The following is a 26002-nucleotide window of genomic DNA, read 5'->3' on the forward strand; positions in this document are numbered from 1 at the left end:
TTTATAATGTCCAGTGTGCATGAGGCCTTAAGGTAGGTGAGAAAAGGCTGGGGACGACTGAAAGATCATAGGTACATCTGAAAAAAGTCAAATAACATGCACTGGCATTGGTGGGACAGCTGGTTTGAAAGAATAGAGTTCAAATATGAAATATCATGCAACATAGAGACAAAAAGTTAACAGATCAGAAAATATAAGACTTTGGCATTAGGGTAAAGAAGCCATATAAATTGAAGGACAAGGAGAGAAACATGGATCGATTTCACAGAAACACCAATTTTCTTTTACCCATGGGTAGTGGGCATTATATTTTTTTCCTTTATTTAATTGCAATGTCATGTTAACTCTGCATATAGCATGTATTACCTTGTGTGGTCTTTGGCTTTTGCTGCAAGCGTTATCACATAAGCAGCTTCAGAAAGCAACCGGGTCGCTGAATGCTCCCATAACAGCACTCCCAGGGCACAAAGTCACAGCATTCTGAAAATACACCTTGTATATTGTCCCATGAAGTCCTCAGAGTAAGTCTTTAAATCATGACGGCACAGTAGTCAGTGAAAATATCACACCTCCAACTCTATCCATTACCATTAGCTTAAAATTACCTTTTAACAATAACTAGGTATGTCATCTGAAAACATGACAAATGTACGATCCTTTTAGAGAATTATTCAGATATTTGAAATATTCTATCTACCTAAAAAATCCAAGAATGTGTAAATATGAGGAAATGTAGATTATAAGAACAAAAAGCCCAAAAACTGCAGGATCGTAGCCACAGAAGACTTGCGTCTGTATGCGTATTTATATAGCTGCACAGACAAGAGTTAAAAATGGAAAAATACCCACCATTATACTATATAGGTGTGAGTTTGACTGATTAGAGATAACAACAGATGAAGATCTTGTAACACACGGCCATAGACTGACAGAGTTCAGGGATGCGCTACATACAGAGTTCAGGGATGCGCTACGTACAGAGTTCAGGGATGCGCTACGTACAGAGTTCAGGGTTGCGCTACGTACAGAGTTCAGGGTTGCGCTACGTACAGAGTTCAGGGATGCGCTACGTACAGAGTTCAGGGATGCGCTACGTACAGAGTTCAGGGATGAGCTACGTACAGAGTTCAGGGATGAGCTACGTACAGAGTTCAGGGATGAGCTACGTACAGAGTTCAGGGATGAGCTACGTACAGAGTTCAGGGATGAGCTACGTATAGAGTTCAGGGATGAGCTACGTACAGAGTTCAGGGATGAGCTACGTACAGAGTTCAGGGATGAGCTACGTACAGAGTTCAGGGATGAGCTACGTACAGAGTTCAGGGATGAGCTACGTACAGAGTTCAGGGATGAGCTACGTACAGAGTTCAGGGATGCGCTACGTACAGAGTTCAGGGATGCGCTACGTACAGAGTTCAGGGATGCGCTACGTACAGAGTTCAGGGTTGCGCTACGTACAGAGTTCAGGGTTGCGCTACGTACAGAGTTCAGGGATGCGCTACGTACAGAGTTCAGGGATGCGCTACGTACAGAGTTCAGGGATGAGCTACGTACAGAGTTCAGGGATGAGCTACGTACAGAGTTCAGGGATGAGCTACGTACAGAGTTCAGGGATGAGCTACGTATAGAGTTCAGGGATGAGCTACGTATAGAGTTCAGGGATGAGCTACGTACAGAGTTCAGGGATGAGCTACGTACAGAGTTCAGGGATGAGCTACGTACAGAGTTCAGGGATGAGCTACGTACAGAGTTCAGGGATGAGCTACGTACAGAGTTCAGGGATGAGCTACGTACAGAGTTCAGGGATGAGCTACGTACAGAGTTCAGGGATGAGCTACGTACAGAGTGCAGAGTTCAGGGATGAACTACGTACAGAGTGCAGAGTTCAGGGATGAGCTACGTACAGAGTGCAGAGTTCAGGGATGAGCTGCGTACAGAGTGCAGAGTTCAGGGATGAGCTACGTACAAAGTGCAGAGTTCAGGGGTGAGCTACGTACAGAGTGCAGAGTTCAGGGGTGCGTTACGTACAGAGTGCAGAGTTCAGGGATGCGCTACATACAGAGTGCAGAGTTCAGGGATGCGCTACGTACAGAGTTCAGGGGTATGCTACATACAGAGTGCAGAGTTCAGGGGTGCACTACGTACAGAGTTCAGGGGTGCACTACGTACAGGGTGCAGAGTTCAGGGATGCACTATGTATAGAGTGCAGAGTTTGGGGATGCGCTACATACAGAGTGCAGCGTTCAAAGATGTGCTACGTACAGAGTGCAGAGTTCAGGGGTGCGCTAGATACAGTGCGCAGAGTTCAGGGGTGCACTGCATACAGAGTGCAGAGTTCAAGGGTGCGCTACCTACAGAGTGCAGAGTTCAAGGGTGCACTGCATACAGAGTGCAGTGTTGAGGAGTGCACAACATAGAGAGAATAAAAGTATTAGAGGGAAAAACCTGCAAATATACTATGAGATATCAATACAGTCACAAGTATTGCAAAAAAACATGCTGCGCCAATTCCAATACATAAATAAAAATATATTTAACCATTTGCTGTCTGGAAGATTTACCCCCATTCATGACCTGGCCTTTGTTTTGCTATAGGGCACTGCCTTATTTTAACTGACAATTGCGCAGTCATGCAACCCTGTACCTAAACAAAATTTATGTCAAATAGAGCTTTTCTTTTATTGGTATTTGATAATATTTTTTTTAATTTTTTTTTATTTCTTTAAAGAAAAAAAGACCCATAACAAAAATATATATATTTTTTTTACTTTTTGCTATAAAACATATCCCAAAAAATTTTACTTTCTTCATACATTTAGGCCAATATATATTCTGCTACATATTTTTGGTAAAATAAAATCCCAATTACCGTATATTGATTGGTTTGTGTAAAAGGTATAGCATCTACAAACTATGGGATATACAGTGGAATTTATATATATATATATATATATATATATATATATATATATATATATATATTTTTTTTTTTTATATTAGTAATGGCCGGGATCAGCGACTTATAGCGGGACTGCAATATTGTGGTGGACAATCGGACACTGACACTTTTGACACTTTGTGGGAACCAGTGACACTTACACAGTGATCAGTGCTAAAAATATGCATGGTCACTGTACTAATGACACTGGCTGGAAAGGGGCTAAACATCTAGGGCGATAAAAGGGTTAAACATATGCCTAACCAGTGTTTGTGTGTACCATGTGTGCTTTTTTACTTAGGGATGTGATGGATTTCATTCCCTGGCCTGACTGGCTTCTGCTGTAACAAATTGCAGCAGAATCAGATGCCAGCCCCCTACCAGGAAGTGCAGAATGACGTATATATATACGTCATTCTGCATAGCGCAGCCGACCTGTAGCAGTAAATCTGCTTTGGGGAGGTCGGCAAGTAGATAATGTGGCTGTTTAATAATATAAATAAAACTATAAAAAAACAAAAACAACCCCACAAAGAATTAGATAGTACTCATATATTGAGCAAAATCACATATAAAAGTCCAAATGTGAAATTGTAAACATAAATGTCCAAAAAGTTTTTGAGGAGAAATGACCACATCCACCAACTTGAGAAACTAGGGGTGAAGGTATCCTGAAGAAAACTGGAAGAACCTCCACCAGGTAACACCATGCAGGCTTACAAGATAGCCGTGACCTTTTAACTAAAGAAAGGTAAAAATGCACATCAGTGCAATAATGCCATAGGAGTCTCCCCTTGTGAGGTCCTCAATAGGTTAGAAGTACTCCAATCGTCACCAACAATCCGTCACAGGCATCTCTTCAACTACTCATTCATCCATATGACTCATACAAGGGATAAAAGCAAAAAGTTCCACATAGTGTAAACCAGTTAAAAACAAAAACAAAAAAAACTTTATTTAACACAGTATAACAATGACATTTAAAATGTTGCAACAGTACTTGTAATCACATTTTTTGGCCGGCGAAAAATGGCTTCCAGTGGACTTCGTTACACGAGGACATCACAGTAGGCTCCACTTTACGCGTTTCATCACACCTGGCATCTTTTGGGGCACAGACCCCCTGCTGGGTCATCATGGTTTATACAGGAAGTGAATAACTAAGCCTCACTTGCGATCCCATTGAGTTCAGTCCATATGGCTTAAACAAGTCTCATACTGGATCGGCAATAGGTTATTAACCAGGTCTGGATAACAGAAATGAGCCAAGCCTCACCATGATTACAAGCAAATGCCTATCAGATAGATAAAAGAGAATACGGACATCAAAAGATTGACCCCTAGGTGCCGACAGTAAGCAAATAAGAAGCCCCTCAGCGGGCGGTCCTTGTGTGGTAGCATATTTGCATACCAATAAGTCGCCCTGCGCACTCTGGGCACAGTTACTGGTGGCTGAAGGAAAACTCCAGATCGCTACTTGTGATCAGGAGCTTTCCGATCATGTGATCGCAGTGAATGCCAATCACATCGCTCACATGATCATAAACCCAACCTTCTGCCATCTGAAACCTCTTAAAGGGTTGGGAGGTGTCGGTGCAAAGGGGTTAAGAACTGCAAAAAAATTGTAAATACTAATAATAAAAATGAAGAGGCATATAATAAAGGTATATTCTTCGCTTGTGTCACACTTTTTTGCCCATGAAAAAGAAAAAAACTTTACTGTGACCTCACAAAGAGAGACATAGGCATTACAACAAAAACATGGTGACATTGCATTTGCTGAATGCTCAGCGGCGGTGCCATGTTTTTAATGTACTGCCTGTCCGTCTCCCTTTGTGAGTATAGTCACTGATTAAAAATCTATGTAATCTGTGATACTGGACCATGGAGTTTTTTTAGGTTTCTTTTGAATTATACCGCATGCCGATTTTGTTGTTGGTCCACTGTAGTTTTTGTGAAGTTGCTGGATGCATTATATAAGGCCATCTAGTGGCTACTAGAAGTGGGTCCTTGATATGAGATTGCCCCCACGTTGTTACGGTTTCCCATTTCCTCTTCATGTTAGAACAACCTCCTATAACTTCTGAGATCTGATCACCTTTCCAGGTCTCTAGGACACTTTGTAAAAATTTTTGTAAAGTTGCTGAACTTTGAACTTTTTATTCTTAATCCTATTTTTTATTTTTTCGTGTATAAAAATCACATTGCACTTTAAACATTATCTTGCATGATTATCTATTGCACGATACGAGCACATTAATGCATATATTTATTAATGTTATGCACTATATATATATATATATATATATATATATATATATATATATATATATATATATACACACACACACACATGTATCTGTAAGGTCCAACTTCTGAAGACTTGGGTCTTGTTTACACCCTCTGATAGGCCACTTTTCGGGGGGCAATTTACAAGTGGTGAGCAGCCATTATGTTGCTTCCTTACTGACAGTTTTACCACGCCTTTGTAGCTTAACCGCTTCCAGTTGTTCCCTTCTGGACCACTAAGAACTTTTAGATGCTGGGAAGCAGGCATTTGAGTCATGTGACCGCTGTGATTGGTTGTCCCAGGGGTCAAGTTATGGGAAAGCTCCTGATCGCAAGTTTTTCAGTCCCCGTCTGTGACTGTGCTGGGAGCGGCAGGGCGAGCGCTCTCAGTACAGTTTTGTGTATATATATATATATATATATATATATATATAGCCTATATGCATATATGTAGCGGCTAAAACCCACCTGCAAGGAGGCCAGATATATCTGCGTTCAGCCAGTGGGGAGAGGCTGCAACCACGAGTTTAAATTAGGCCTTATTTGGCATTAGCAAAACACTGCACATCATTATAAAAAGAATGGGGGTGTCATCATCATTCTGCAGGGATATTTTTCTGCAGCAGGCCTTGAAAGGCTTGTAATGGTAAAAACAGCATAATGCAGTGAAAACTGAAGGAAAACCTAATGTGCATTGAAGTATACAGGAGAATTTCTTACAAGCAAAAATAGTAGAAAGAGTTTAATCACACCATAGTTTCTTGGGATATTTTGGGCTGCCAGTGTGAAAGTAGTATATCATTTTGTTTTTTATGAAATTTGCTAGCAAAATCTCCCAATATGTTGCAATGTTTATAAGTTAAAAATCTGTATATTATGCATTTGAAGCAAACAGTGGAGTAACTGGCTGGACTGCATATACCCAGTAGCTGGTCTGCTGATTCTGGTGATTTCTAGAATGGCTGATTTCAACAGCCATCTACAGCAGAAATCACTGACAGATCTTTTTCAGGGGCTGAAGCCTCCATGAATCGACAATGAAGTCTAAAGTCTATTATCTACCTTTGCCCTAGCATAAGCCTGGTATTGATGGGTGCCAGCTAGGAGCTTACATACATTACAGTAGTTGTAACCTCCATGTACTGTATGATCTGTGACCAAGGCCATCTTTAATATTGACTGGACCCTGGGCAAACATTTTCTTGGGCCCCCCTCTTTCATGCAAGTTCACTCTCTGCATGTTTTGAGACATACAATAAATAGCAGCTAGTCTCAAAATCAGTTGACTGAATAAGATCAGGCAGCGATTGCAATTGGTTGCCAGAGGTTACAGTGTATCATTACCATGCACTGACTGGTTGCTAGAGGTTACAGCCCACATTATGGCTCACTGATTGGTTCCTAGAGGTTACTGCATATCCTTACGGCTCAATGATTGGTTTCAAGAGGTCAGTGCACAGCATTACTGCTCACTGATGACAGCACATCATCTTCTCACTGCCTGCACACCATGGAATGGGGGGAGGGGGGTGAGGGGTCCCAGCATAGACAGAAAACTCCTAGGAATCCTAGGACTCCTGGGATCAGTGTCAATGCTGGGGGGTTGATGGGATCAGTAGTAGTGGTGGGGAGATGGGATTGGTTAGGAGGCAGTACACTGTGGCAAACTCTGAATCATGTAGAGCAAAGCTTAAAATCTTTGGCAAGTATATAGCGGGGGATTCTACCAATGTCATGGGGAAATTACAATCATAACCAATGTGAGGGGGGATTTACACTGACCATCAATGTGAGGGGGAATTTGCACTGACCACCAGGAAATGGGGGATTTTACGCCACCCATCAATAGAAAAGAGGGGTTTCTATGCTGACACCAATGCAATAAGAGCATTTACACCAACCACCAGTGTAAGAGGGAATATAGAATGACCTCCATGTAAGGGGGAATTTACACTGACAACCATTGTCGAGGAGATTTGTACGGACCACCAATGTAAGGTGACACTTCTACACCGACCATCAATTTTAGGGGGATTACACTAACCACCAGTGTAAGGACAATTCTGCACTTAACGCCAAGGTAGGGGGAAATGTACACTAATCACCAATGTTATGAAGAATTTACCCTGACAACCAATGAAAGGAGGATTTTACATCAACAGCTAATAAAGAGGGGTTTCTACACTGGCCACCAATGTAAGGGGGATTTATAATCGCCACCAATTTGAAGTGGGCTTCTACATGGACCATCAATGTAAGGGAGGATTTGAAACTGACCACAAATGCAAGTTTGGATTTTTTTTTAACAATTACCAATATAAGGAGGAGTTTCTACACTGGCCACCAATGTAATGGGGATTTACACTGACCACTAATGTAATAGGAGCATTCACAGTAACCATCAATGTAAGGGGGGACCTTCACACTGGCCACTAGTGTGAACGAAAGGATTGTACACCAAGCCCCATTGTAATGAGAATTTACACTGACCACCAATGTAACTCAGACATTTAGCCTGCGTTCACATTTGTGTGTGTCGGGAATACATGCAAACTCACTTTCCCAACACCACAGAAACATGCTGCCCTTTAGCAGATACACAGGAGTACCATTAATTGTTAATGACACCCTAATACATCAGCTGAGATGTGCGTATTCACATGCACCAAAATTCAGGGTGCTGTGGCACCTTGTTATTTTGAAGAAGGATTCCACCTCCAATTTGTTTACCTTTGCACAACAGGCTGATGTTAGGCTTAATGAATGTAGTTTAGGCAGGACTTTCAAGCATGCACCTTTACCTCCCCAGTGGGCAGTATTCAGCAGAAGTGATGGTTGATATGACCTCAGTGGGACATGATATACATAAGAATGCTGCCTCTTTTTACATATCAATGCCATGGTCCACAGCTATTTACATATTAATGACACCGCCATTTACATATCAATGCATGTTAGTTACATGTAAACACAGGATCTGTAGGTGAGTTATCTGTACATAGCAATAGGGCAGCGCTGGGCAGCAGCAACAGAACTTTACACTGAGATATCGGGACACAGCACGGTACTAAAACTTCAAGAGGAAGTAAACCCTGATGGGTTTACTTCATCTTTGATTCCCTGCAAAGGTAAAGTGTAATGGACTACTATGCATCGCATAGTAGTCCATTATATGTCACTTACCTGACACGGGAGCAAACGAAGTCACCGCTGTCCCCTGTAGCCCGGAGCCTCCATCTTCTTGGTGGGTCTCGCTGCTCCGGCGCTGTCATTCGCTGGAGCAGGGATGACGTCACTCCCGCGCATGCGCACGGGAGCCGCCACTCGCGGCATATCGCCGTTAACTGCGGCGTGCTCATTGCGTGCCGCTGTCTATGGCACATGTGCCATAGACAGCGGTGCCTGTCTTTCGGCAAATATCTCCTAAACCGTGTAGGTTTAGGAGATATTTCTTAGACCTACAGGTAAGCCTTAATCTAGGCTTACCTGTAGGTCAAAGTGTGTTGCGAGGGTTTACAACCACTTTCAAGGGATAAGGGTAATTTAAACTGGGATAGTTGGCAAGTACGAGACATCTGCTTTGGGCCCCACAAAAAAAGGGGCCCAGAGCAGCTGCCCCTTTTGCTCTGCCTTAAAAACGGTCCTGTCTGTGACCAATTCAAAATGTATTTTCAATCTTCACAGTCAAATTTGAGGAAAATGTATGTGTATTTTATATTATATATATATATATATATATATATATATATATATATATTATACCTTTCTTGTTGATTTCCTGGAGCAATTCTGAAAAAAACTTACTATGTGCTTATTTAGGGAGATGTTAGGGACAGATTGGACAAAACGTGCATTAGCATAAAATGCAAAACCCAAGGTTTGACACTGTTAACCCTTTAGTAGGACATACAGTGTACATATCTGGTTTACAACTGATAATGAAGCCAAAAACTAGAGAAAAAAATGGGAAGTAGTCAACATTATTGGACAAACGTTTAAAAAACACACACACAATAAATTTTATTCAATGCAAAACACCTAGAAAAGTGCTATATGTAAAACATACTTGAAGTACCATGGCAACATCTACTATGATAACATGGAGATTGTTATGCTTACAAAATAAAACACCTTTAAAGATGTACATCAAATGTATTAGCTTCAAGATCCCTTGACGTGTTTCATAGACATGTCCGCTTCTTCAAGAGGATGCATCATTTTTGTCATGTCATATGCTGAAGATTTTAACTAAAAGCTGCAAGCCCTGTGTCAACTCTCTGAGTGGGTGAATAAGGTGCATAACTTTGATAGCCAATAGAAAAGCTGGTGCCAAAGACGTATCAACCATGGATTCACATCAGAATCACATAACACAAACTATGGAAAACAACAAATGAAGAATGGCCTCCAGACTGGTGAATTCCACACTTTTAGTGATTAAGCTCACAGAAAAATGTATATAGCTCTTGGAAGCACTCACATTCTGCTTAGAAGTACCCGTGTGAATAATGGCCATTTTTTTAATACTATGGCTATCAGAATTAACAGTTCTGTCATAAAAGGTGTAAACCAGGGGAGAAGGTTAATGGAGGAATTATCTACCAGGGTGGGCCCCTATTTGATAGCTGCTCCATGCCTAAGTTACATCTTTTATAAGAGAAATGTGAGCTCTGATGGTTGTGAAGTGTTGCCCTAACAGGTCTGGTAGTCATTGTTAATTTAGCATTTCCCATCTTTTATATATAATGTGATTCTGCGGTGAATCCATGGTTGATACATCTTTGGCACCAGCTTTTCTACTGTCTACCAGGAAAGCTATGCTAGGTGTCCCTATATAGATATTCACCCTGGTAGCTCCTGGGGTCCTTCTTGCACTTCATTTACCTGCTTTCAGTGCAGACGCAGGGCTTTTAGCCTTTCATTGAAAACTTCAACATATGACATGATAAATTAATACTTTTTGATATTGTCCATGAAACACGTTGAGGGATCTTGTATTTATCAGATTTGATGTACATCTTTAAATGTGTATTTATTTTGCAAGCATAGCAATGTCCTTGTTACTATAGGCCATTTTGTTAAATGTTCATGTACTGAATTATTTTATTTCGTTTTTTTTTACCTTTTTAGCAATAATGTAGACATCTATATCTTAAAAGTCCCATTTATTCCTAATAGTGTTCTGTTAATTCAGGAAGAGGGATGTCCTATAAGGGAAAGCTGTTTAGGACTCTTATGGCTTCTTTTTTCCTATATACAAGCTGATAATGAAGCTCAGTCAGCACAGTACAGAAATTTTTTTTAGGATGCTGTATGAATGTATGAATAAGAATACATAACAAATATAGAGTAGTTATCCCAATTTGGCTGCAAATCTGAAAATACACTATACAGTAACATAAAGCAAAGATCTCAACTTTGAATTTCAGATCATAAATTTCCCTTCCCCTTGAATTGTCGCATTAACAACAGAGCCAGTTCTTAGGCGGACTCTGAGATAAGGTAGAATCTTATTTAAAAAGACCTTGGCTTTAGCAGTGAATACAGGTTCAATTTAAAGATGCACCAAAAGACCTTGGCAATGGACAATAAACTATAATTGTGACTGTATGATATAGGCAACACTTATTAAATCAGAACAGTGTTCACTGCGTAGATGTACTATGAGATTTTTCTCACATATTACTTTATAAAACCTGGTGAAGCCAATGACAAAACATTTCAGATTGTGAACTGTGTTTACGCTCAATGTCTGCTTTATATACCATATAGTGAGAACCTATACTTTATTCTGGGTTAGTATAAACTACTTTCCACTTGAGATTGTTATAGTAAAAGTACGCAGTGCTTACTGTTACTTGAAAATTAATGTCAACTAAATAAATTACTTCAACAATAAATTATACAGTTCAGGGAAAAAAAAACATCTACTTTGGTTGCTTGCTTCTAAAGATGAAGCCTTTAATGCATGCTAAAATACTGGTCAGGAGTGAACGCGATAACCTCTTCACATACATTAGCTGACATAAGAAGGTAATTGCTAAGCTTAAACATTATAAATGAATTTCCCTTGCTTAAACTAAATAACGTCAGTTTCATTAATATCACAGATCTGGTGGGTTTACATTTTAAAGATACCTTTCAAGAGGAAGAATAGAGACTCTGTTCAAAGAGAAGATTTGCGTCCAATACCATTTGTAGCTCACATTATTTGACTAATCCCAAACCCTCTGTCATGGACAAATGCTGATGTCTAGAGCATTTTTTTACCAAAGGCATTTTGCAGTGTAAAATCCTAATAATTCCTAAATTCTTCCTCTTTGAAATGTTTGCCCAGAAACTGATACTGTTGATCATGCTCTTCTGCCTCTGGGTGTCCAGCTACCCCAAAGGAAAATCTAAAGTGATCTAATGCTGTGTCATTGGCTAATCTTGTGTCTATTATGTGTCACTCTGCTTTCATCCCTGTATACCAATTATTAAATACTACTACTACAGTAATAAAGGAGTCCAATGTAATGCACTTTTGGTCTTGTCCAAAAAAGGCTAGGCTTAGTTAGGCTAATTATCCTCTGAATATAGCCTTGTTATAATATATTGTACTCCAACACTATTGGCATCATATGTTCCTTGCGTTTGAATTTAAGGAAGACAAAGTAGAACTAAGAGTAAAACTTTTTTTCATTGTGGATAGAGTAAGGGGAGGTTTTAACCCCTGCTAGATTTTGTTTTCCCTTCTGTGTTCCATGGGGGGACAGTTCCCTTCACTTTCTGTCCCATAGCCAAACATGAGGTGAAAATCCAAAACAAGTAAACCCATTAGATCCCCATGGAAACCCATTTTCTTCAACTTCACTCTCAGTGAGAATGATAAACAGCACAAATCGAGAGGGTGAATCTCCCTAATGGGGACATTTTTTCAGCTTTCAGTGATGACGAACCTTGAATGACAATTGAGCAGTCATGCAACACTGTACTCAAATTAATATTTAATCATTTTCTTCACATAAATAGAACTTTTTTTTGGTGCTATTTAATTACTGCTGGGTTATTTTATTAAAAAAAAAAAACAAACAAAAAAATACCAAAAATGTAAAAAAATTTATTTTTCTTAGTTTCTGTCAAAATTTTTGTAAATAAGTAATTTTTCTCCCTCACTGATGTGCGCAGATGAGGAGGCACTAATTTGCAGCACTGATTGGCATAACTGATGGGCACAGATTGACCTCACTGATGGGCACAAACTGGTGTCACTGGGGGGCATTACTAATGGGCACTGCATTGTCATCAGTGCCCCGATTACCTTTTTACATCTTCCCTGTGAGGGGATGCTGCTGAGCAGCTCTTCTTGCCTCACACTCTTTGCCAAGATTGGTGTCGCGTCGTGTCCCAGGAACACGAAGCACGGTTGCGGCTAAACTGGGCGGCATCATATGATGGCAAGTAGTTAAAGTATATTTAAGCCTGAAACTGTTTTTTAGATTTTGGATAGAGTATGGCTAAAACTGATGTGATGTTTGTTTTTCTTTCCATCTATGTCCCATTCAATAGATTTCCCTTCTTTTCCTTGCCTGTAGACAAAGTGAAATAAAGCCCCTAGAAGGTTAGCCAAGAATAGTAAGATCATTTTTTTTCTGACAGATCCTGCAAATGGCAGAATACTCGAACAGTGACTGCAGAATGGTTGCAGTCATTGTTTGACCAAAAAATTTTCATGCGGCTTTAGGTTTGTCGAGTCGGGTAGTGTCATCATTAAGAATCAGCGGAAATTTAAGCTGTTTATGGCCAGCATTAGACAGCTGTCACTGTAACAGTCCAAATCGGGAGATCTCCTTCCTGTGTTTTATTAGATCTTCCCATTACTTTGAGTACCAATGACAATGATAATCAGGGTAAATCCCCATTGTATTGTTGTATTTTATAAATCATTATTTACAGACCTTTAATCCATAATAAGTTAAAAATATAACTTTTAATGTCTGGCTTTCTTACTTTTACCTTTTGGGAGAGCAATAAATATCTCTTAGGTTTTGACAATTTACTTTTACTATTATGATGCATGTTACTATAAGATCAATGGTGGTCAATTTAATTAGAGGGCATAATATTCAGTGAACATAATGCTGCCGAAAAAAGTTAGGCACTACTGACATGCAACAGGAGATCGTCAGAGACTGCAGAAATGCTAAAGAAGATGATCAGAGACTAGGGAAATGCTTCAGGAGACAGTTGTAGGCTGGAAAAACATTACATAAATCCACTAACAATCACTACTTTTACAAATCAATGCTCCCAAATTTGTACTCCCTATGCCCCCCTTGAAAATTAGTTGTTCCAAGTTCAGAGTCAAAACATTAAAAAAGAAATTGGATGTAGAGCACATAGAAAAGTAAGATTGCATGAAAAAAAAACAGAAAAAAAAAAAAAAAATTAACTATTTAAAGCCTGACTAAAAAAATATAACTTACCCTCACAAGGTTGGATAAGGCTCAAAACACAAACTACTATCATCAGGGGCTCTGAAGGCTGCACAGTAAAGGCCAAAAGGGCAACATGCGGCTCCTGGGTTGCAGGTAGGCACCAGGGTACTAGTTGATAACTTTATATACATTTTGTTAACCAAGCTGTCCCATAGTAATTATTTCAATAAGTTACTCTGCTGTTGTCAGGGCTGTACCATACTGTAGTAACATCAACAAACAAGGTTTGTTTTTTCACAATGCCATATACTGAATATCGTTCTGTTATTAATAATAAACAATGTGAGAAATTTCTTTAAATGCCAGTTTCCAGAAACAAGGTCCCCGACTCCATGAGTTTAAAGGTTAAGTATTCGTATCAGTGCAGTTGACAAATGTAAAGCTAATCTAATCAGCAGTTAAAAGAGGTCTGAACTCAGTGGGATGTTTTAAATTGGGTCCCCAGCATGGCAAAGTGAGTGAGATGCTGACTCCAGCCTCACCTTGACCTAGCTAGGACCTTGTTAGGGTTCTGTAAAACACACCAAAGAGCCCAAAGCAGCAACATGTGTAGAGAAGCTTAAATGAAACACATGTTCCAGAGGATCAGACCTTCCCCGATCCTGGACTTGAAGGATATTGTAACAAAGGAGATCACATCCAGATAAACTCAACTTTTAACCCTTTACTGGAGAGGAGGTCAGGCTCCAGATTAGATTTGTTTTTTTATTGAGGTGGGTGAACACTGGGACAAGGAAATCAAATCCCTCTGTACTTCCAAAAATAAATTAGTAGAAAAAACAGAAAGTTCAATGAGTTATTTAACGGCTGATTGATCCTAAAGGAAATACGGATGTTGTTGGCTTCTCTGAGACAAGTGTCTTCTATTAGCAGAGCTTTGTATTTACAGCCAAGCAAAGCAAACTAATTAATTCAAAAAGGAAACCAAATGATCAGTCTCAAATACAAGGTGATAAAAGCCGCTTGTTGGGTGAAGGTCATCAATAATATTCCTCAGGCAATCTTGTATTGATTTCACTTTCATGCTGTGATAAAGCACTTTACAAGTTGTTAAATTGACAGTTTATTCCTTTGTAAATAAGCATTTTTACATTTAATCTTCACACAGATGAGTTATATTACATATTTATCAGCTCCATTTAGGCTCAAGAAGACATTGTATCACTTTTCGAACAACATCTGAACTTAATTAAGTCTAGAGACAATATAAATTTATGGAGAGATACAAGTGTGTTTTTAAGCAAGTCATAGATGGGAAGGGGTCAAAGAGTGGAGAGACCTCTGCTTTTTGTGAGCAGCCTGATTCTATTTCTTGTGTAACTTAACCAACAGAGTAAAAACATGCATGCATGGTTAACACCTTCCGTTCCTCTATTCATTGTAAACAGGGAAGGATCAATCTGGTCCCACTAAGTTTTAAAAACATAGTGAACAATCTTTGTGAATGATAACAGGTGCTTCTGACACTGGAGATGCCCCAAATCTCCCCCTAACAGCACCCTTTAACAGCCTAAGCCCTTGTACACACGGTCGGAGAATCTGTCGGAATGAGTCTTATCGGATAATCCGACTGTGTGTGGTATGCATCGGACTGATTCCGTCCGAATCTCCGTCCGACCCAATTTTCCAACATGTTGGAAATATTTCCCGACCAACTGGGCCGGACGGACCTAATCCGATCATGTGTAGAGCATTTTCATCGGACCAAGTGCCACGCATGCTCAGATCAAATTCCTACATCAAAGCTATTGGCTACTAGCCTGAATGTAGTCACATAACGAAATGACGTCATCACGTTCTGAAAGAGCGGATTTTTCGCCAACTTGGCCAGACCGTGTGTATGCAACAGTTTCGGACACAATCCGTCGGACTAAATCCGACGGGCAAAATCCGACGGATTTGGTTGGCAAAATCTCTGACCGTGTGTACGTGGGCTAAGACTTTTCCATGCATCACATCATTCTACCTGGAGTTCACACAGATAAGGCTTTAAGCTTTAAAGTAGTAGTAAATCTAAAAGCAAACATTATGTTTGCAGCCTATCAATTACTGGATGTGGTGGCTGCATGTGTTTTCTTTTTCAAGTTTTCTTTCTTTTATTCCACCTGGTGATCCAGCCAGTAAGTTTGTTCTTCAAAAGAATAGTCTGTCCTTCAGATGTTGCAGTTGGAGGGTTGAGACAAACCATTTATCACTGACAGGGGTGATTGCAATTAACAGCTTTTATTCATTTAAAACCTTTATGTCAAAGGGAAAAACAAAAAAAAAAACAGCTGCGACTGCTTGTTAAGTATGAGCTGGAGTCTGGCTTCTATTGATTAGTATATCTAAATCTGCTAGTGCAGTGGTCATCAGCCTGTCCTTGGGGGCCAACTAACAGGCCAGGTTTTGTGTATTACCTTGGGGAGATGCAGATTAGAATACTGCAATTACTGAGCAGCAAATGATATCACCTGTGATGTATTTCAGTTATATTGCAAACCTGGCCTGCTAGTGGGCCCCGAGGACAGGGTTGAGGACCACTGTGTTAGTACATCTAATGCCGCGTACACACGTAGCCAACTATCCGGTGGACTTAGTCTGGCGGACTTCCCGCCGAACTGTCCGCCGGACTTTCTGCCGAACTGTCCGCCGGACTTTCCGAACAAGCTACTTGCCCACACACGGCACTTTTTCAGTGCACTAATACGGCATACTAAGTCCGCCCGACTATCTGCCGTACTTTTGAAATGAACGGACTCGCCCACACACGCTGAAGAAAGTCCGCTCATTTTGAGAGCGTCTCCAGGTAGCCGGGGCCAGCGAAGGAGGCGTCGCTGGCCCCGTCACCTGGTATGGAGTTAAAGTGGAATCCCTACGCCGAAAAATGGGCGTGGGGGTCCCCCCTAGGTCCACATCAGACCCTTATCCGAGCACGCTACCCGGCCGGCGACCCCCCCCTCCTGAGCCGTGCCAGGCCGCGTGCCCTCAACATAGGGGGGTGCCTTGGGGAAGGGGGGGCCGCGCGGCCCCCCATCCCAAAGCACCTTGCCCCCATGTTGATGAGGACAAGGGCCTCTTCCCGACAACCCTGGCCGTTGGTTGTTGGGGTCTGCGGGCGGCTTATCGGAATCCGGGAGCCCCCTTTAATAAGGGGCCCCCGGATACCGGCCCCCCACTATGTGAATGAGTATGGGGTACAATGTACCCCTACCCATTCACCTGTAAAAAAAAAAATAAGTTAAAAAAAACACAACACACAAGGGTTAAAATAGTTTATTGCACAGCTCCGGGGGTCTTCTGTCCGTCTTCGGGGGTCTTCTTACCGGACTCCTCCGCTATCTTCTGCTAGCTCTTTTGCTAACGGAGGAGCCCGGCTTTCTTCTTCACCGCCGCCCTCTTCTTCCGACTTCGGGGGTCTTGTCCCCCTCTTCGGTTCTTCTTGCCAGGCCACTGCACCTTCTTCTAGCTCTTTTACAGGCGGTGGCCTGGTCTTCTGTCGCCACTGTCACCGTCTTCTGTTCTTCTCTTCAGATGTTGCCTCGTCGCTGCCTCCGCTCACAATGGCAGGGATGCGGCGCACGGCGACTTATATAGGAACATTACCGGATGATGTCCCCACCCATTATGATGTCACAGTCCCAGCATCCTCTTATTAAAGGGGCTCCCGGATTCCGATAAGCCGCCCGCAGACCCCGACAACCAACAGCCAGGGTTGTCGGGAAGAAGCCCTTGTCCTCATCAACATGGGGACAAGGCACCCCCCCATGTTGAGGGCACGCGGCCTGGCACAGTTCAGGAGGGGGGGTACTCGCTCGTCCCCACCCCCTTTCCTGGCCGGCCGGGTAGCGTGCTCGGATAAGGGTATGATGTGGACCTAAGGGGGGACCCCCACGCCGATTTTTCAGCGTAGGGATTCCCCTTTAACTCCATACCAGGTGACGGGGCCAGCGACGCCTCCTTCGCTGGCCCCGGCTACCTGGAGACACGCTCAAAATGAGCGGACTTTTCTCCGCGCGGGAAAAGTCCGCTCATTTCAAAAGTACGGCGGACTAGCACACACACGGCCGTACTGTCCGCCAAAAAGTGAGTCCGGCGGACAGATTGGAGTGCAAAAATACTTTCTTAGTCCGCCGTACTTTTGGGTAAAAAAAAGTCCGCCGGAGACTATACACGGGCGGATTGTCTGGCGGACTTGAGTTTGCCGGACTTTTCCACTGGATTGTTTGATCGTGTGTACGAGGCATAACACTCCCTTCCCCCCAGACTGACAATGCTGCTGTACAAAGATGTCTCTGTTGCTGCTCCATCCAGAATGTAGGCACCAAACAACAGGAAGTATGTTACTGGCTGGATCACCAGGTGAAAAGAGGGGCAAAAAAGCCTTAAAAAAAAAAAAAAATAATCGAATGACTGGAATATGTTACATTTTTGGGTTTTGGGTTTAATACCGCTTCATAGATACTGCTGTATCTATGGTCAAAATTTAACCACTTTCAGACCGGACCAATTTGCTGGTCGAAGACCAGACCACTTTTTGCGATTCGGCACTGCGTCGCTTTAACTGACAATTGCGCGGTCGTGCGACGTGGCTCCCAAACAAAATTGACGTCCTTTTTTTCCCACAAATAGAGCTTTCTTTTGGTGGTATTTGATCACCCCTGCGGTTTTTATTTTTTGCGCTATAAACAAAAATAGAGCGACAATTTTGAAAAAAACGCATTATTTTTTACTTTTTGTTATAATAAATATCCCCCAAAAATATATAAAAAAACATTTTTTCCCTCAATTTAGGCCGATACGTATTCTTCTACATATTTTTGGTAAAAAAAATCGCAATAAGCGATTATTGATTGGTTTGCGCAAAAGTTATAGCGTTTACAAAATAGGGATAGTTTTATAGCATTTTTATTAATAATTTTTTATTATTTTTTTTTTTACTAGTAATGGCGGCGATCTGCGATTTTTATTGTGACTGCGACATTGTCGGGGACCCATCGGACATTTTTGACACATTTTTGGGACCATTGTCATTTATACAGTAATCACTGCTATATAAATGCAGTGATTCCTGTGTAAATGACACTGGCAGTGAAAGGGTTAACTAGTGGGTGGCAGTGTAGGGGTTAAGTGTTCCTAGGGGTGTGTTACTAACTGTGGGGGGGTTGGGCTTTCATTTAGTGTACACTGATCTCTGCTCCAATCACATGGAGCAGAGATCAGCGTCACTAGTTGCTAGGCAGAATGGGAAAATGTTGTTTATACAGCATTTCCTCCATTCGGCCGCTCCGTGAGACGATCGCGGGGATGCCCGCGGCGATCGAGTCCGCGGGTCCCGCGACCGGACTCACGGGGGTCCCGACCAGCGCGGGAGCGCGCCGGCGCGCTCCCGATGGCACGGCGGCAACGAATATTGGACGTACATGTACGCCAATATGCCTGCCCGTGCCATTCTGTCGACGTACATCGTCGTGCGCTGGTCGGGAAATGGTTAAACCTAATCATTTAAACATTAGAATTCAAATGATTTCAAGCATACTCCTATTTTTCCGAATTAATTTGAAGTTTGTAAATTTACTTCCTTGATTTCTGTGACACATTGTCTGGTCACCTGAGACCAGGTGACAGATGCACTCCGTAGGAGTCGGAAGTGCACCGCTAGGTAGTGGACCTTAGGACTGACTGCTGCGGATTGTACCCAGGGAGATTCAGGACACAGGTCTACAGGATCACTAACACAGATCCCAATGGGAGCTGGAGCATAGATTCCCCAGGACGCGGAGTCTAAGAGCCAGCGGTTGTTCGCCAGAGCCTCCAGTGGTGAGGTTGGACTTCGCTGAAGTCTGGCTCCAGGTCACGGCCCCTAGGGTCCCACAGCTCACGCTCACAGTAGACTACAGGAGAAGGAAGCAGCAGGCTGGAACGACAAGGATAGTAAGGGGATACGGCAGAGGTTAGGGCAACTAGCAGACAAGAACAACAGAGTACACGCCAAAGGTTCAGGGTCACAGGCAGACAGGGATGGTCAAGGACATGCAAAAGGTCAAGGTCACAAGCAGACAGGAATTGTTGAGAACATGCCAAGGTCGGTGACAGAGTCAAACATAGAGCACACGGCAAGCAGGAACCAGGAAGCCAAACACACAATGGTTGATCAGCACCGTTGGCTTGCAGTGCACAGGTTAATATAGGGTTCCCTGATAGGGCCTGGGGTGGAGCCATGCTTGGAGGAGAGGTTATAAAAACCACCAGGTGGAAGTGGCTGGCCTCTTAGTCAGAACACATGAGGGGAGGTAAGCAACCAGAGGAAGATCACTGCATAACCATGACACACATATTCACTATGCCCTGTGAGTAGGCACTTCACACATTTTACAAAGCATGCCTTTTGAACTACAGAGGTGCCAAGAGGAGGAGGAGGAGTGCCAGGAGGCAGATTTAGTACAGAAATCACTACTTGCAGGCAGCAAAGTACCATGGGATGTGTAGTCCTTATAAATTGACAGTAAACTGCACAGGAGAAGCTTTAAAGCATGTAGGGAGTCCAGGAAGTTGTGGGAAGAGATGGCCACCAGTCAGGCAACACTAATAACATGAAAAGCAGATTTGTCAAGTTAGCGTATATTGGATAGTCAAAAATTTCTATCATTTGTATTCTATTACAATACTGATGTTCGAAAATGAAAGTGTATGCTTTGACTATATGACTTCCATAAAACAGAACTATGGTTAAACTATACATATACAGTATATGCGATGCAGGCTTCACAGACTTATAAGACCAGGCTCTCTGTTATTCTAATTACACCTTAGAACATTTTGCAAATACAAGTTGGTTCTGCCAGGAGAACCATTAGATAGGCACGTTCTTTGATAGGGTGACAATGCTCCTCCTCCTTCAGTGAAATCACTCTTGCCGCTGCTGTAGCTGCTTAAATCAGTGAATAGCTACACCTAACTCTGCCTGCAGCCCTTTAAATTGAAAGCACACCACTCTATCTGCAGGAGCTTAGAGAAAGGATTAAGATCTCATGCACATGAGCCAGAATTAAGTGCATTTCTGTGACCGGGAGGCATAGGTGTTCATGTACAGTCATAGCCAACATTGTGTACAAATCAATGATGACTGGTACTTTGGTTGTACTTGTAACCGCACATCAGAGCAATTACATGTGTGCATGGATGGAAGAAATGTCACGGACGAATAAAGTTTAAAAAAAGAGGTAGATTACATTTATTTAAAGACATTTTACCCGCCAAATTGGCTTGAAAATTCCCATTTATCACTCAGAGAAAAAAATAAAAAAGCCTAGAAATGGGTTATACTGCCTGGTACTCTACTCATATACCTCCCTCCTAGATAGTAAGCTCTAACTAACAGGGCCCTCTGATTCCCCCTGTATTGAATTGTATTGTAATTGTACTGTCTGCCCTAATGTTGTATAGCGCTGCGTAAACTGTCGGCGCTATATAAATCCTGTATAATAATAATAATATAACCCTGTCACAGAGGTTTTTTTTTTTTATCTTGAAAGGCTATTTGGCATACCATATTCCACTAGAACCATACTACGTACAGATGAAACTTGTTCTATTAGGCCTTTTAATGGTTCATTCTTTGTTTTTTTTCGTTAGAAAAGGCTTCCGTCTTGCCACCCTATCCCATACTCCAGACATATGAAGAATACAGGGGATTGTTGTCACATGTACCACACAGCTAGTACTTGCTAGATATTCCTGCAGGTCCTTGTTGCTATAGGCCTCTTGGCAGCCTCCATGACCAGTTTTCTTCTCGTCTCTTCAATTTTGGAGGGATGTCCAGTTCTTGGTAATGTCAATGTTGTGCCATATTTTCTCCACTTGATGATGACTGTCTTCACTGTGTTCCATTGTATATCTAATGCCTTGGAAATTATTTTGTACCCTTCTCCTGACTGATACCTTTTAACAATGAGATCCTGGTGATACTTTGGAAGCTCTCTGCGGACCATGGCTTTTGCTGTAGGATTCTCAGGAAAGACCTACAGCTGAACTTTATTTGGGGGTAATCAGAGGCACTTTAAATGATGGCAAGTGTGTACTGACTAATATTTAACATGAGTTTGAATGATTGCTTAATTCTGAACACAGCTACATCCCCAGTTATAAGATCATCTAGTTTATTTGTAATAAAAACAAAAAGGAAATGCGTAATCTCAAAAAAAAAAGAAAGAGTCAACTCTTTATGAAATATGGCGAGAACTATTACACTAAATTGCTATATTAATCAAAAATGTAGCCAATTTGAAAAATGTACCCATCCCTCAAAGCTGGGTCCTTTGGGGCATACTTTACATTCTCCTCCATGATTATATGACATTATGCCAGTTTCAGGCAGATAAGTAAAAGAAGCGTATATGAAATGAACTATACAACAGTTCTGGGAACTATTCCAGTCTTATTGGAGTTCATCACTGCAAGAATTCCTACCAACAAATGTTACTATTCCAACACTACAGCAAGGCACTTTAGCATTAAATTGAACATGTCAGCCAACTGCCATCAGAGAGACGCACAAAGCGGGGTGTTCTGCAAAGGTAATAGCAGGCATCCTGTGGTTTCTGCTCTTAGGCAGAACTTTTAAGTGTAAAATAGCTGTGAGCTTTTTTAGAAGTTTCTAAATTAACCCTCCACATTCACTTATACATATGCACACACTTTTAACAACGTGTGCATAAAAACAGGGATTCTTGTTTTGCATGTAATGCAATACATGTTCGAGTTGGCCTGTAGTGAAACCTCCATAGTTAGTTGCGCACTCTGGCATACTTTAAAGAACATACAGGGGTAAATTACTATAACCGGAGAGTGCAAAATCTGGTGCAGTTCTGCAAAGAAACCAGTCAGCTTCCAAGTTTTAGGCTGGGTTCACACTGCTTTGACACAACAGTTGTATGACTGTCATCCTACTTTGCCCTGCAACATCAGTCCTACTTCCATCTGACTTGATTGAACAAGATAAGATTTTGCTCTGACTTTGAGATAGTACGATTTGTCCTTTGACCAATCAAAACAATCCCAGAGTGACATACATTCCATTTACTGCTGCTGTAATCATGTCGGATGTCACAAGTCGGATGGTTAGGACAAGGAGCCAACTTTGATCCGACTTCAATGATATTCAATGGGCTGAAGTAGGCCCAAAGTCAGACTAAAGCAGTGCAAAGAGCATTTTCGAAGTCGGACGACTTGTGCCAGACCAGTTAAGACGGCTCTCATAGGGAAACATTGATTTTCACACGTCATGCAACATGAGCTCTCAATGTTGGACCGTTTGTCATACAAGTGTGAACCCAGCCTGAAAATGCTCCCTGCGCTACTTTGGTCCGACTTTGATCCTACTTCAGCCCATTGATTATCACTGAAGTTGGATCACATTCAGATTGCCGTCTTAACTGACCCGACTTTGGCATGCGACTTGTGCATTAAAGATCTTGAAGGGAAACTCCATGCCAAATAAAAAAAAAAAAAAAAAGGCATCCAAGAGCATACGGTCTGGTATGGATTTTCAGGGGAACCCCCATGCGGAAAAAACGGCGTTGTGTCCCCCCAAAAATCCATACCAGCGCAGCAGGTCAGAAAAGGGGGTGAGGACGAGCAAGCGCCCCCCCAGGGGGGGGGGGGCCCTACGCCCCTCCACCCAGGCTGTGAAAAAGTCTCACACATGTGCTATTGTTATACTCAGGAGGAGTAACAGAATGTGGGGGTGTAATATGCCTATGCTGTGTGTGAGAAATAACTTGTTAAAATAACAATAACTTTGTGAAAAATTAATTATTTACTTTCATAATTTTCCAAAGGATTTTGGAAAAAATTACTTAAAAAAACTCACCACGCCTTTTACTTATAGCGGGATTCCACCCTAAAGTGGAACCTCCGCTGATCGGATCCCCCCCCCCTCCGGTGTCACAATTGACACCTTTCAGGGGGGAGGGGGGGTGGAGATACCTGTCAAAGACAGGTATTTTCACCCACTTCCGGGCATAGACTCCCATGGGAGTCTACGCCACTTCCTGCCCTGCCGCGCTGTCTGCTGGGACACACACGGGTCCCAGTGACAGCGTGGAGATTTTCTATTGTGCGGCGCGGCTCGCGCATGCGCAGTAGGGAACCGGGAAGTGAAGCCGATTCGTTTCACTTCCTGATTCCCTCACTTGGAATGGTGGCGGCAGCAGCCGAGGGCCGAGTGATCGATCGGCCTCGGCTGCCGGCATCGTTGGGACCCGGGACAGGTGAGTGTCCATTTATTAAAAGTCAGCAGCTGTAGTATTTATAGCTGCTGGCTTTTAATATTTTTTTTTTGGTGGAATCCCTCTTTAATATCATGGATTGTCAACTTTCCAAACAAGGGTAATTTGGGGGGTATTTGTATTGCCCTAGCATTTTAGGGGCTCTATAAATGAGAGAGGAAGGCAGTACATCAGGGTCTTGGACTCCCTGAATAGGCGTGTTATGGAGAAAAGCAATGGGAGAGGCTATACATGTGACATATACAAGGGACTCCTGGTGGTGATGTCTGTATATTAACTGTTGTGAGGAACAGCAGATCTGCGTAGTGCACTTTTGCATGGAAGAGTAATTTTACTTCCAATAAAAAGTCTTCTTTTATGGTATTACGCTATGAGAGTCCCTTCTATAGTTTCAATTTTGGTGTAGAGTGACTGCATTGAATAATGAGGAAATTATTGGCTTATACACAAGACGATCGGAGCTGTTTGTGGCTATGTAGCGGTGGACCATTCACGGATCCATCTGTGCCATCCATTCATATTTACTGAGTGAAAGGTGGTAGCAGTTCCATCTTGGACAATTAATATCCTAATTGGCTTCTAAGCAGCTCTGTTTTGTTTTCATTCAGTACATCAGGACTGATCAACTTTCAAATATATATACCATAGCTTGTAGACTCTAACTTTCACACAGACTAAATATCATACAGTGATTGGGTTATTTTTTTTTACTAAAGAAACATAGCACAATACACCCTGGCCTACATTTATGAAGAAAATTTATTTGCAAAAAGTTATAACTGAAAATAAAAAAACGATTTTATATAAAAAAAAACCCAGTGGTGATTAAATACCACCAAAAAAAAAGCTCCATTTGTTTAAAAAAAATAACCTAAAATGTATATGGGTCCATTATTGCATGCCGGAGTAGTTGTCATTCAAAATGTGAAATTTGAAAACTGGCCTGGACAGGAAGGGGGTCAAAGTGTCCGGACCTGAAGTGTTTAAAGCAGATGCAAAGCCTACATAATATAACTATCTTATTTTAACTTGTACATAGCATAGTAGGTACTATGGGCAAAGGTGGTTCTGGAAAACCACTTCTAGTGACACCAGTCAAGTCTTTAGTAACAATTTCCTGCAGCCCTAATAAAGTTTCATATGAACTATACAATAAAGCTGGAATGATAAATTAATGAAAGATTCTGATCCAGAGAAAACTGTCAGAATAAGCTCTTATTAGGCCAGTGAGTTTGGGTGGAGTAATGCTGCTGCCATTTACAAAAAAAAAGAGGGCTTGTTGTGACACAGCAGATAAGTAAGTAATCTTACTCCAAGGTGACAATACTAAGCAGCTGGGGGAAGCGGCTGTGTCACCACATACAGACGTAGTTCTACAGTACCTGTGAGGAGAGTGTGACAACAATGTATATATTTCCACAGGCATCCCAACAAAAGGAAGCGGACCATGGAAACTATGGACTCTACCATATTGGCTGTTCTTTTATCAAAATGATCATGTAATTTGTGCCAATAATACGGATTACTAGTCACCAGCATTGCCTGTGGGCCTTGTTCCACACTGTGTGGAGGTGGCAATCTTGGTAGAAGAGTCGGGCCTTGCCTAGTGATATCAGAGCTGCCCCTCTAATAATTGGTGATCTTATGACTGGTGGGTTCATAATGAAGCAGCAGAGGGGAGGTTCAGAAGTCACAGATCTAAAGAATGAACGAAGCAATAACAGGCAAATCTCTGAACAGCAGGTCCTTTCTTTCCAGCAAGAAAAGTGAACAGCACGGTAGTGACATGACAACATTTTATACTAAATCTTCAGAGGCAGCATTGCTTTATATCAGGGGTCCCCAACTCCTGGGTCGCGGACCGGTGCCAGTCCGTAGCCTGTTGCTTACCGTGCCACACAGCAGATGAGCGGTGACTGCGATCCACTCAAGGCTATCACAGAGCGTGGTCATCGCTCACCTCCTGCTGTGCAGCCATCCTGCTGTGCAACCATGCCTGTGTCCTCTCCCAGCTCCTCCACCCCCTG

At 42.1% G+C, this 26002-nt stretch overlaps 1 protein-coding gene across 7 annotated transcripts in view; it reads right to left on the bottom strand.

Annotated features, from left to right (window-relative positions):
- The window catches only part of CDIN1 (CDAN1 interacting nuclease 1), a 620876-nt gene that overhangs the window by 62094 nt on the left and 532780 nt on the right, over positions 1–26002 (bottom strand). Inside the window, exon 12 of one of the 7 annotated variants that reach the window (XM_077464770.1) lies at positions 20247–20271. The exons of the other annotated variants lie outside the window; for them this stretch is intronic. Within the exon in view, the coding sequence (XP_077320896.1) occupies positions 20262–20271 (10 nt within the window). The 3' untranslated portion in view covers positions 20247–20261. Of the gene's footprint in view, positions 1–20246; positions 20272–26002 lie in introns of those variants that run through there. 7 annotated transcript variants of the gene reach the window in all.

This window comes from Lithobates pipiens, unplaced genomic scaffold (assembly GCF_037356315.1).
Source record: "Lithobates pipiens isolate NorthernLeopardFrog02 unplaced genomic scaffold, aLitPip1_a1.2 Scaffold_30, whole genome shotgun sequence".
Classification (NCBI taxonomy): Eukaryota; Metazoa; Chordata; class Amphibia; order Anura; family Ranidae; genus Lithobates; species Lithobates pipiens.